This window comes from Cervus elaphus, chromosome 14 (assembly GCF_910594005.1).
Source record: "Cervus elaphus chromosome 14, mCerEla1.1, whole genome shotgun sequence".
Taxonomy (NCBI): domain Eukaryota; kingdom Metazoa; phylum Chordata; class Mammalia; order Artiodactyla; family Cervidae; genus Cervus; species Cervus elaphus.
Window position 1 is genome coordinate 30,873,643 of NC_057828.1, and position 12,171 is coordinate 30,885,813.

The 12,171-nt window shown below is 48.7% G+C and overlaps 1 protein-coding gene across 1 annotated transcript; it reads right to left on the minus strand.

Moving 5' to 3' along the window:
* Positions 1-1,848: 1,848 nt before the first annotated feature.
* PYCR2 (pyrroline-5-carboxylate reductase 2) lies at positions 1,849-5,902 on the minus strand. Its single transcript, XM_043924214.1, has 7 exons — positions 5,682-5,902; positions 5,331-5,401; positions 4,096-4,275; positions 3,779-4,000; positions 3,497-3,589; positions 3,148-3,311; positions 1,849-2,581 (listed from the first exon to the last, which is right to left on the minus strand). Exons 1-7 carry the CDS (start codon positions 5,746-5,748, stop codon positions 2,416-2,418), a joined length of 963 nt encoding a protein of 320 aa, XP_043780149.1. The 5' UTR covers positions 5,749-5,902; the 3' UTR covers positions 1,849-2,415.
* Positions 5,903-12,171: the final 6,269 nt, after the last annotated feature.

Sequence of the window (12,171 nt, forward strand, 5' to 3'; positions counted from 1 at the left end):
GGAGAAGGGGACGACAGATGAGATGGCTGGATGGCATCACCAACTCGATGGGCATGAGTTTGAGTAAACTCCGGGGGTTGGTGATGGACAGGGAGGCCTGGCGTACTGTGATTCATGGGGTCACAAAGGGTCGGACACGACTTGAGAGACTGAACTGAACTACTTCCTAGCTAATTAAACTAGGGCAACGTATTTCCTTTTTTTAAAGCTTTATGAAGTATAACTTACATACCATAAAATTCATCACTTTAAGTGTACAATTTGACAATGTACAGGTTAGTGCAACAATCGCCATAATCTGATTTTACTTGCATTCTTAGTGGTTCAGTTGTGTCTGACGCTTTGCGATCCCATGGACTGTAGCCCTCCAGACTCCTCTGTCCATGGGATTTCCCAGGCAAGAATACTGGAGTGGGTTGCCATGCTCTCCTCCAGGGATCTTTCCCACCCAGGGATCGAATCTGTGTATCCTGCATTGGCAGGTGGATTCTTTACCACTGAGCCACCTGGGAAGGCCTGTAGCATGTGTATTTCCCATTTATTATTGAATAATATCCATTGTGTGTATTACACATTTTATCCTTTCATCAGTTTTTCAACATTTGGGTTATTTTCGATTCTTGGCTATTTTGAGTAATGCTGCCATAATATCCACGTGCAAGTTTTTGTCTTGGATACATGTTCTTCTCTCAGATTGGTACCTGCAAGTGGAATTGCCTGGCTACTCTATGCTTAACTTTTTGAGGAACTACCAAACTGTCTTCCAAAATTGCTGCACCATTTTACATCCCTACCAGAGATACTAAGAGTTCTAACTTCATATCCTTGACAACATTCGTCATCATCCTTTTTAGTGAAGCACGACACTAGTGGGTGTGAAGTACTATCTCACTGGGCTTTGATTGAAAATGGCAACCCACTCCAGTTTGCTTGTCTGGACCAGTTTGCTTGCTCAACTCTGTAACCCCACGGACTGTAGCCCGCCATACTCTTCTGTCCATAGAATGGCGGGCTACAGTCCGTGGGGTCAGAGTTGAGCATGACTGAGCAATTAACACTTGACTTTCGTAACTAATGGTGTTGAGCATCTCTTCATGAACTTATTTGGCATCTGTAAATCTCCTTTGGTGAAATATCTATTAACATCTTTAGGGGCCACTTATTTAACGTCTTACTCTTAGGACAGGCTCCACCAGCACCAGGGTCCACATGTTCTAGATGTTTCTACTGAGCCATTCCACACAGTCTCATTTCATCATTTCATACTCACCAGAACCTTTTGATGAAGGATGACCTCTATTTACAGGGATGAACTCCTGTGGTCAGAGATACTTAGTAACTTCTCCATGGTCACCTAGTTAAAACTGGTGGAAATTAAGGTGTGAACTCAGAGCTGCTGTTGCAGCCAAAGCCACAGGCAGGAGCTGCTGGGGAAGAGCACCAGGCACACAGCCTGCACAGGGAAACCGCAGGAGTAACCAGCAACCCAACTGGGCGAAGTTGCTGATCCCCTCTAGGCCTCAGTATCTTCTGTAAAGTGAGGGAAAGAATAGTTCCTCCCTCGGAGAGCACTTGTCTGAGTCTGATGCAGTGCTTGGCCCACTGCAAGGCAGGCAGCTTCCTCCATCTAGGATGCTGCCCGCTCCCCAACCCCACAAAGTGGAAATGAGCATTGGCCCACTTGACCCTAGGGGCTGGGCTGGAGCAGAGTGTCATTGCTGTCAGGGCCTGGCCCCTTATTTCTTCTCATCCCTACTTCAGTGCCCTCCTGCTGAAGCCAGGAACACCTGGCAAGGGCCTCGAGTTCTCTAAGATGATGATTTGAGATTAAGCGTAAGAAAAGCAAGGTAATAAAAAATAAAACTTTATTAAAGCAGCCAAACTTAGCAACATTGAATAACACATTTTCAATGGTACACCTATGAAGCAAGAGTTAAATATAACACAGTCTAATAAAATATATATATATATAACACAGTCTAAGATGTGCATTTCTGATTGTGATAATTCTAAGTCACTCACTTCTTTTCCCCAATTCGAAAAGTCCTTGTCATGTTTCATACACCTTGACTCAGCAACAAACTGACCCTGCTGTGGGCTCCAGTGGGAGGACCCCAGTTGAAGAGGTCATCCACTGAGGGTCTCCAGGCCTGCCTACGGAGCTGGGGCTCTGAATGGAGTCCCAGTCTCCCTCTCCTCCAACTGTGTGAGGTCTGCATCTGGTTTCCAGTGTCAGCCACCCCTTCAGAGCATCTTCTAACACGAGACAGGAGGGGAAACCAGTGCTGCTGGGTCTAACAGACGGAAGATGGTTTATCATGAGGACCTGAAGCTGATTGAGCCTCTGTCAGCTCGCCCTGCATGGCCCCCGCAGCCAAGGGCTCTGGACACAGGGGAGGGCAGACCCAGGCTGCCTTAGTCCTTCTTGCCTCCTGGGACTGGGCTTCTCGTGAGGAGCTTCCCTGAGCTGGTTGGGGTCAGTGTGGTCACTGTGGGGGATTCCAGCTTCACTCTGTCCAGGAGGGTCTTCTTGAGGGCAGCTGGGGAGATCTTCTCTTGGTCAGCCATGGACTGCAGCTCTCTGCAGGCAAAGTCCCAAGAGGTTGAAGGAGGAGCTAGAGCTAGATACACAAGATCTCCCCATCCACTTAACCCCAACCCTTGCTGACTTGATACCACCCGAACTTAGAACCCCAAACCAAACACTGTCCTAAGCTTCTCAGAAGTGCTATTTAACTAAGTATGGCTTACTACACACAGGCAGAGCTTCAAGTGGTATCTGTGATCAGCTAGAGGGAGAGAGAGTGGGGGAAAAAAAAAATCACAGAATTGGGGGTCAAAGACTTGAAGTCTAATCCTACCTCCATCACTTACTATCTGTTTGACTTTGGGAAAGCTGTTATCTCTAAACCTCAACTTCCTCATCTGGAAATCAAAGCTAACCCCAGTTATCAGAACTGTGTAAGAATTACATGAAGTAAGGCCTGCAAACCCTTAGGCTAACAGAGTCTAATAAGTGGGTTATTAACACAGCACAGACTCCAGCAGTGCTAATGGGACACAGAAGGCAGATTCTGTAAGACACTGACAGCCCACACGAGACTGGCTCCAAGTGGAGGGCCTGGGCAGAAAAGGAGAGAGACCCACCGTGTTCGGATACAGGAGGCCTCAACCGCGTTGATGAGCAGGGAGCGGAAGCCCCCGCTCTCTAGGAAGTGCAGGGCGTGGATGGTGGCCCCCCCAGGGGAGCACACATTGTCCTTGAGCTGGCCTGGATGCTGTTCTGAGTCCAGCAGCATCTTGGCAGCTCCCTAGGGCAGGAAGGGCCATCAGAGGAGAAAACTGCTGGTGCCCCTTGGGATAAGCTTCTCCACACCCACTCCTCCCCAATCCCTATCCCAGCTTCCCCACCAAGCCCTGTCCTGGCTCAGAGAGCCCTAAGAATCCCAACCCACCCCACACCAGGGTCCAGAACACGCAGGGAGACGATACTAACCAGCAAGGCCTGGGCCCCCAGTCGGACGGCCAGGCGCCGCGGCAGGCCCATCTTCACCCCACCGTCAGCCAACGCATCCAGGGCCATGAATGCCTGTGAAGACAATCACTGAGCCCCAGGGCTGCAGGCACTCAGGGGCACGCGCAAAGGTCTTTTCCTGACAACTAGCTCCAAGGGTCAACCTCCTCCACTAGACAGCCTCACCCAAGAGGTGGGCGACACCCCCAGCCCAGGCTTGCTCGCCAGCCCATCATGCATCCCAGAGTCCCCAAAGGGCCTCACGTAGGCAGGCCCGCTGCCGCTGAGCCCTGTGACGGCGTCGATCAGGTCCTCCTCCACCTCCGTGCAGAAGCCCACGCTGCTCATGAGCTGCTCCAGGAGCTGCCCGTCCTCCACCAGGGCGTGGGTGCCCGTGGCGTACACTGTCGCGCCCTCCCGCACCACCACAGGTGTGTTGGTCATGCAGCGGATCACCTTGGGGGCCGGCTGGAACGCCATCAGCTTCTGGGGTGAAGGCAGAGGGCCGAGTGAACTGCCAATCCCACCAGCACCCACCCCCGCCTCCCATCACACAGGGGTGCCGGGGCTGAGTTGGACACCTTTTCCACAGAGCTGATGGTGACGCCGGCCGCACAGGACACCACGATGTGCCTGGCCTGGACGTCGGCCCCGATCTCGTCCAGGATGAAGGGGATGATGTGTGGCTTCACGGCCAGGAACAGGACGTCACTGTGCCTGACCGTCTCCTTGTTGCTCCGGGTCAGGTTCACACCCATCTTCTGCAGGAGAAGACCACCAGGCTTACAGTGTGTGGCAGCCTCATGAGCCACGGCCCTCTCAAGGAGCAGCTGAACCCCTCCAAGCTCACATGGCCAAGGGCAGCCTGGAATTCCCTGCCCTGCTCCCCTCAGAGTTTGCCCCTACCCCCATTGCCTCGACGTTTTCCAGTGTTGCTACTGGGCAAGTGAGTGCTGGACATGGACAAGCTTCCTCATGGCAAACAGGAAATCGCTGTCTCCCATCCCCACCAGTTCTCTGGCACCCAAGGCACCCCTCTGCCGGGTAAGACGTCTCCATGGCTGAAAAGTGGCACAGGTAAAGTGAAAGGTGAAAGTGCCCAATGGTCAGAAGCAGGGCTCTATCCCAACCCTGGACACGTGTGCATCAGGGTGCCTGGTCTCTGTGTGGTCCAGAGGTGTAATGGAGGACACCCCTCTAAGACTTCACACTAAAAAACAAGGCCCTCCAGTGATGGCAACACCTACCATCCCAGGCCCAGACACTGCCTGTTACCTGCCGCCTGCCTCATAATCCATCCTCTCCCACACTGCTCAGGTTTTGGGTGAAGACTTGGGATATTCTTTGTTTAAAAAGAGCAACAACTAACTTGCCAGGTTCTTTCCCAACATGCTCATTTACACCTCAGAATAGCTCAGCAAAGTGACTACTGTGGGCTTCATTTTATAAATGCGGAAACTGAGGCTCAGAGCAGCTAAGTACCTTAACTGCTTAAGCTAAGTACCTCAGCTAAGTACCTTAACTGAGCTAGTGGATGAAGCAAAGTGACTATTTTATTGGGTACCTACTATGTGCTAGGTGCTTTCCACACATCAAAACCTCAACTAACCTAATCACCCCAGTGTCTGGATTGGAACCCAAGTCGGTCTGCCTGGCTGCTCGCACCACCCTGAGCTGCCCCAGAAAAGATGGAGGATAGTGATGCTTATGGTGGTGAGGTCAACGCCGGCCACGGAACAGCACAGGGGTTCAGCTAATCAGGCCACCCTTCTCCTGGGTCTCCGCCGCCTTCCCCACACCCTCATGCCCCACCTACCCTGAGAGCGGACACCGTAGGCAGGTCCATTTCCGGGGAGCTGGCTATTATTTTGTGAGCCGACAGGATGCCTACAGAAGACAGGGCTTTTCAACTGGGGATCATGGCCCACCCGGTTCCCATGTTTTCCTTGGGAGAGCAGAGTCAAAATCCACGCCACTCCGACCGTTGTGGAGGCGGTCGCTGGTGCCCCCCTGCCCTTTAATCCCTTATTAGGGATTTGGGAATCCTTAATTCCCTAGCAAACGCAAGTTCCCCTTTCTTCATTCCCTCACGTTCGTGCGGCGGGGGGCGGTCACAAGCTAAGCTGGGGACCTTCCGCGCACCCGCCTCCCGCCCTCAGGCGCTTACCTGCTGCCGTGAAGCCCCGCGCCAAGGCGCAGGCCAGCTGGCCGGCGCCGATGAAACCCACGCTCATGGTTATCCGGGCTCTGCGTCTGCCCGGCCGCCGCAGGAGTCCGCTCAGAGCAGCCCTGAGAGAAACGTGGAGAACCGAGAACGTAGTCGGCCCGGAGACGAGGCGCCAGATCCGGGGAAACGCGCGCAGCTTCCGGCCTCGATTCCACAACCCCGCCTCTCTCACGCTCACCCAACCATGCCGCAGGGTTCCAAACGGCCCCGCCCTGCCAGAGAGACCAATCCGCGGCCGGGACGGGGCCGTGTGCCCGCCTTCTGACACGGGATTGGTGGGCGGAAGCTCCGTCACAGCGCGCGAAGCACGGATCTCCGCGTCAGGGACGCCCCCTCCCTGGGTGCCCCCAGAGACCCGCCCCTACCTGCGAACGGAGGTTGCCGCTGGCAACCCGGCGCGGCACTAGGTTCAGGCCGGCGGCGAGGTCTGGCTCATATTATTTGTGGCGCTGGCCATCAGCCGCCTCTCGAAAGCTAGAGAAACTCTCCAGGTTGCTGATTTGAGGGGGCGAATGTGACGCTCCTGGTGAGGCTTTAGACTGGAGCGTGGAGGCCCGTGGGCTGCAGGCTCCTCCGTGCACCCGGGGATTATCTAGGTTGGAGCTGGGAATTCCCTCATTACCGCCCTCACCCTCTCCGCGCGCGCGGGGAGGCGGTGGGGAAGCCCCGGTTATTTACTTGAACTTACATAGTTTACGCGATTGGTGTTTTTTAACTAGTTATGCAAACAGAACCAGTTCCTCAGTTTAGAAAATGATGGGCTCCTTAAGACCTGACTAAGGTGTCCCCCGACCATGCTACTTGCTTTCAAAAGTTTCATAAATGTGAGTTTACTTTTTCATCACTAATAAATTTAAGAGAATTGATGCTTTTGAACTGTGGTGTTGGAGAAGACACTTGAGAGTCCCTTTGGACTGCAAGGAGACCAGTCCATCCTAAAGGAAGTCAGTCCTGAATATTCATTGGAAGGACTGATGCTGAAGCTGAAACTCTAATACTTTGGCCACCTGATGCGAAGAACTGCCTCATTGGTAACTTTCTCTGATTAGGAAGTAATATATACATATTGAGAAAAATTTGGAAAATACAAAAAAATAAAAGTAAGAAGTCAAAATCACCCATAGTCATACTTCCTAAGGATCGTTTCTTGCAGGCATTTTTGGTATATCTCCTTACACATTATTTTCTGTGCATACAGACCTTTTCCATCATTGGAAATAAAATGAATCACATATGGTTTTGAAATTTCTATGCTATATATACAATAAATATTTTCCAAAGTTACTGTAAAGTTACTTAAAATAACATTTGGTGACTACTTAATATTCCATTATACAGATGCTCAGTCACTTAGATTTTATTTTCTTATGATGACCTTGCTGACTAAAGATCCATTTTGTTTGTGCAGTGGCCCCTGATGTGGCTCTCATGACCATTATGTCTGGTGCCTGTGAATTTCCTTTGGAGGCAAGTGTTTATATGTATAAAAACAAGTAACAAGTGAAAGTCAGTCAGTTCTGTCCAACTCTTTGCGACTCCGTGGACCATACAGTCATGGAATTCTCCAGGCCAGAATACTGGAGTGGGTAGCTGTTCCCTTCTCCAGGGGATATTCCTAACCCAGGGAGGTCTCCCACATTGCAGACAGATTCTTTTACCAGCTGAGCCGCCCCAGAAGCCCTGGGCGTAAGTGTTGAATAGATGAGATGGGATGGGATGGGATGGGACAGGATGGGACGGAACAGAACAGGACCTCCTCACCAACCCAGCCACTTAGGACACACCCTCAGGAAAGGTCACAGGCTGATGCTTCTATTCAACCACAGACATACACGCTCCTTGTCTGGCACCTGTCTTCTTGGGTACCTACTCTACTCCTTTACTCCATCTGAAGGGACAGAGAAGCCCAGAAAGAAAGCAGGGAGTTCACTAAGATTCCAGGACCGCCCACCTCACTTCTCTCCTCTGATCCTCTCATCTACCAGTCAGGTGGGTTCAGCTGTTCCTTCCCTTCCTCCCTTCTCACCCCCCACAGTCCTACCCCCCTGTTCCCCTCTAGCTGTCCCAAAAAAGCGAACCGTGCTTCATTTTTCAGTCTCAAGGCCTTCCTGGTCTGTCTCTGGATAGTAGGGTCATCTGTCCTAATGTTAGGGGAAGCACACTGATTGAAACCTCCCACCCTGGCCAGGCACCATAGTAACTATTGGCATGAGTTGTTTTACGACAGGAGGTCCTGGTAAGGAACACGGAACTAATAAGCCACCACCAACCTGAAGAGTTCGGGAAAGGTCAAAAGGAGACACCACATGTCCAACTACCTCCCAGAATCCTTCTCTCTGGCATCCATCTTGGCTGAACAAGGGTGCACCACCAGGACGGACTCTGAGTCAGAATGATTGGCTAAAGACAACCCGGAAACTAATCCCATCACCGTAAAACCGAGCTTCGAGCCAGAGCTGTTCTCCTGAGTTCCCTTACCCTCCTGCTCTCCACACAGGTGCCCTTTCCCAGTAAAACTTGCTTTGTCAGCACATGTGTCTCCTTGAACAATTCATTTCCAACTGTTAGACAAGAGCCCAGTTTTGGGCCCCGGAAGGGGTCCCCCTTCTTGCAACAAATGGTGACTCTGGCAGGACTCTTCTCTGCAACTGGTATCCTGACCCCTCGGGGTACTCAGGGGCCAGCTTGCCTGCCAATGGACCAGACCCAGCGGCCACAACTGGGACTCTTTTGTCCCTGGTCTCCTCCTGATGGGGACAACTGACCAGAGTGCCCCAACCGGGTAAGGAACAAGAGACTTTATTGACCTTCTCCCCTGCCCTCTCTCTTTCCTCTGCTTAACCCTTCCTATCCTTTCCCTTTTTCCTAGTCCCCCAGTCCTGGTTGCAGGAATCTGGTTGAAGGGCCTCAGCCTGAGCTGAGGATGACCTCCTCTTAGCAGAGAACTCAAATTCTGATTCTATTCTGGTCTGATTTCTGGTAGGGCCGAGTTACAATCCTCCCTTCTCTGGAGGCCCAGGGTAAAGTCCCATAACGCCTGGGTATCTTCAGGTGGCAGGAAACATCTGTAAGGCCACCGTTTTTGCCATCCCCCCCCCCCGCCTCCTCCCCCTTGTTCTTTCAACCTGGTTTCCTTTCCTCCCTTTGAAATGTTTGAAGACCTGAGATATTTTCCATTACTTTGTTAGTACTTGGATCTAAAGTTCTGTGTCCTAATAGAAGGTTTTCTGAGAGACTGTATTCTTGTATTTAAGGGAGTGTCTGATGAGGACTGCCAGGTCTATATGTGTGTTTTAACTCTGTGTTCTGATTTTTGATGGCCATTTTGCTTTGTCTGGCCAACATTTGGTTTACACCTGCTGCCATTTTGTTAGAACTTGATTTTCTTTCCCTGTGCCTTGAGACCAGGGCTCTGGCTCTGTCCTCAGAAACACTTATCTAGACCATCTCTAACCCCTGAGACTGAGGGAAAATGGGAAAAAGGCTTTAAAAATTTTATTTATTCCAACTGTTTTTTCTAAACTAGTAAATTTTATATTGTAATATCTAATTCATGACTAAGCTTAAAAAATGAAGCTAGATCTTGCATTGTGTCTGTCTAAAGATGTCTTGGTATGTCTTTGTCTCTGGCTAATATTTTTGAGGTTAATTTGTAAATGAGCTCTATTTAAATGGCTTAAAGAAAAGTAAGTGCTTACAAATCAAATAATTCTAAATTAAACAATAAATTCCAAGTTCATGTGAACTGGGAAATATTTAGTATTAAATACCTGATATTAATGTTTATTTGTTGACCTATCTAATGTAAACATGTCTTAGAGTAATTAACATTAAGTGGAATATTCTCATTGTACCTAGGTTTAATATAAGTTAAATATTATCATATCTGTTGCAAGTTTGTCAACAAGGAAATTACCTCGAGTGAAGAAACTTCTAAAAAAAAATGTAAATGAGATATGAACTTTTGGATAAACTCTATTAAGAATAATTATTCTTTAGAAATATCTATCTAAAACAGTCTCTCCAGATGGTCATAACTTGAATTTCTAAGGGTTGTCCTAAGCAAAGTGTTGGAAGTCTGTTGAATAGTTAGGTCATTTTCAAATAAAATAAGATTTTGAAACATTTACTACTAAACACTAATTTCCTTTTACAGAGAAACAAAGAGGTTTGGAACTATAAATGAATTATATTTGGTGTCATCCTAAAATGTTCTAAGAAAGCAAGGGTTTTAAAAATTATCACCGATATTTATGCTCACCAATCTATAAAATGCTAATATAAAATTAGTTCTTGGTTGCTAAAGGAAAGTAGGAAGTGTGTTTTCAGTTAAAAAAAAAAAGTATGAAAAAATACTAAAAAGAGTTATGCTGTTGTACCCGGATCGCGGAATCCCACCAAACACCACAGGAGCCGCGGATTGATGCAAAAACAGTGAGGAACTTTATTACAAGCTCGAGCAGGGACTCTCTTCACACAACGGCGAAGGAGCCCCCAGTGAAAGCTGCGAATCATTTTTATACTCTATAGCAGGGGAAGCGGGAAGGGAAGCTTAAGGGGATTGGCTAATTCATACTGTGCAGCAGGGGAAGCGGGAAGGGAAACTTAAGGGGATTGGTTAATTCTTCAACTAAGGATGTCGTGGGTTAGAGTAAGGGGGGGTGAGGGACTTTCCTGTCCTCCCCTGATTGGCTCGTTGAGTTTCTCCTTAAATTTCATTTTCTCTCCTCGGGAGGGGGTTTTACTCAAAATGGCGGTGCTATCCTAGAATGGAGTCATTTGGGTTTCACATTTCACATTTCCCCCTCTTCTAGTTCCTATGGAAGGCCCAATCATGGGTCTTCTACAGAGTCAACTATATCATCTGTGGAGACAGTCAAATATTGAGATCTGAGTAACATTAGGTGGACAGTATTAAATCTATCTTTTACAAAGGACATAATTCTATTTAATATACAGGGACCTACAGTTAAGATTAATAACAGTAGAATGAGGGGTCCTAATAGAGAAGAAATCAGGGTGGTCAACCAAGGGGAAGTATTAAACCAAGACTCGAACCATGATTGTTCATTTTCTCTTTCTTGTTTTCGCCTACTTAGGCCTTCTCTAACTTTCTGTAGAGATTTCTGTACTACTCCTGAATGGTCAATATAAAAACAGCATTCTTCTCCTAGGGCTGCACATAGTCCTCCTTGTTGTAAGAATAGCAAATCTAAACCTCTTCTATTTTGTAACACTACCTCAGCCAGAGAACTTAAGGATTCTTGGAGGTGGGAAATGGATTTTTCAAGCTGTTCAATATCTTCATCTATGGCAGCCCTCAGTTGATTATACTGCTTATTTTGGAGCGTTAAGGCTGCAATTCCACTTCCAGTTCCTATAGCCCCTAATCCCACCAGGACAGCTAAAGTTAGGGCAGTGACTGGTTCTCTTTTTAGCCTATACTGATCTGGTGTCTCTAACCTTGGTTGCAGTTCTTCTGAACAATAGTTTAGCTGGGGGATTAGATGGACTAGGACACAGAAATTTTGAGAGGTTTTTAGTGCCGCCTGGTGGGCACACGGGGTTAGTCCAGCGGAGCAAGCCCACCATCCATTTTCTGGTGGGGTGATCCACTGGTGGGTGGAATTAATGAGGTTGGTCATAGGGACTGTGTGATTACATAGGTGTTGATAAGTCTCAGGAATGGCCCCTATGCAGGTGCCTATACCCGTAATGGAGCTTACTGTCAGGCAGCCCGTACCAGGTTGTTGCTGCCATCTACAGGCTGAGATATCGGCAGCCACATTGAATCCTGAAGAAAAAGCAACTGCCTCATAGTAAGGAGGCCTTACATTATAGCAGAGCCAGCAACCATTTGTTAAGTCCAGACGAGAGGCATTAAGGGTAAGATATGCTGAAGAGATCATCTTTATAAGGGGGTCTGTAGGTGGAGACATGTCGGCTATGGGAGGAGTGTGTGGAGTAGGCCCAGTATCCCGACTTTGGTTCTGGGAGGGAGGTTTTGGGGTTACCACCTGGGAGGAAGGTTTTGGGGCTATCACCTGGTTTGGTCCCAAAGCTACCTTGGGGGTCAAGTAGAGTGGTCCCATCTTTAATTTAAGTTCAAATCGGACTCCATTGTCAAACCCAGTCTTATAAAGACATAAGCCCCAGGCTCAGCCTACATCCCACCTGGTAAACTTTTTCCCTTTATCTGTGAACTTAATCTGTAATGGAAAACATTGTCCAGGTTTAGACGATATTCCCTGAGACCTGCATTTTGGGGTATTCTGGGGTAATTTTATCTGAATGAGGTCGTTGCCAGGATTGATGGGCCAAAGGACCGTTCCCGAGGTTTCACATCCCCAAGCGGGGCAATAAAAAGAGTCAACTCCCCCACATTTTTCAATTTGGTTCCGATCCCTTCCTCCCCCTGGGCAGACATAGA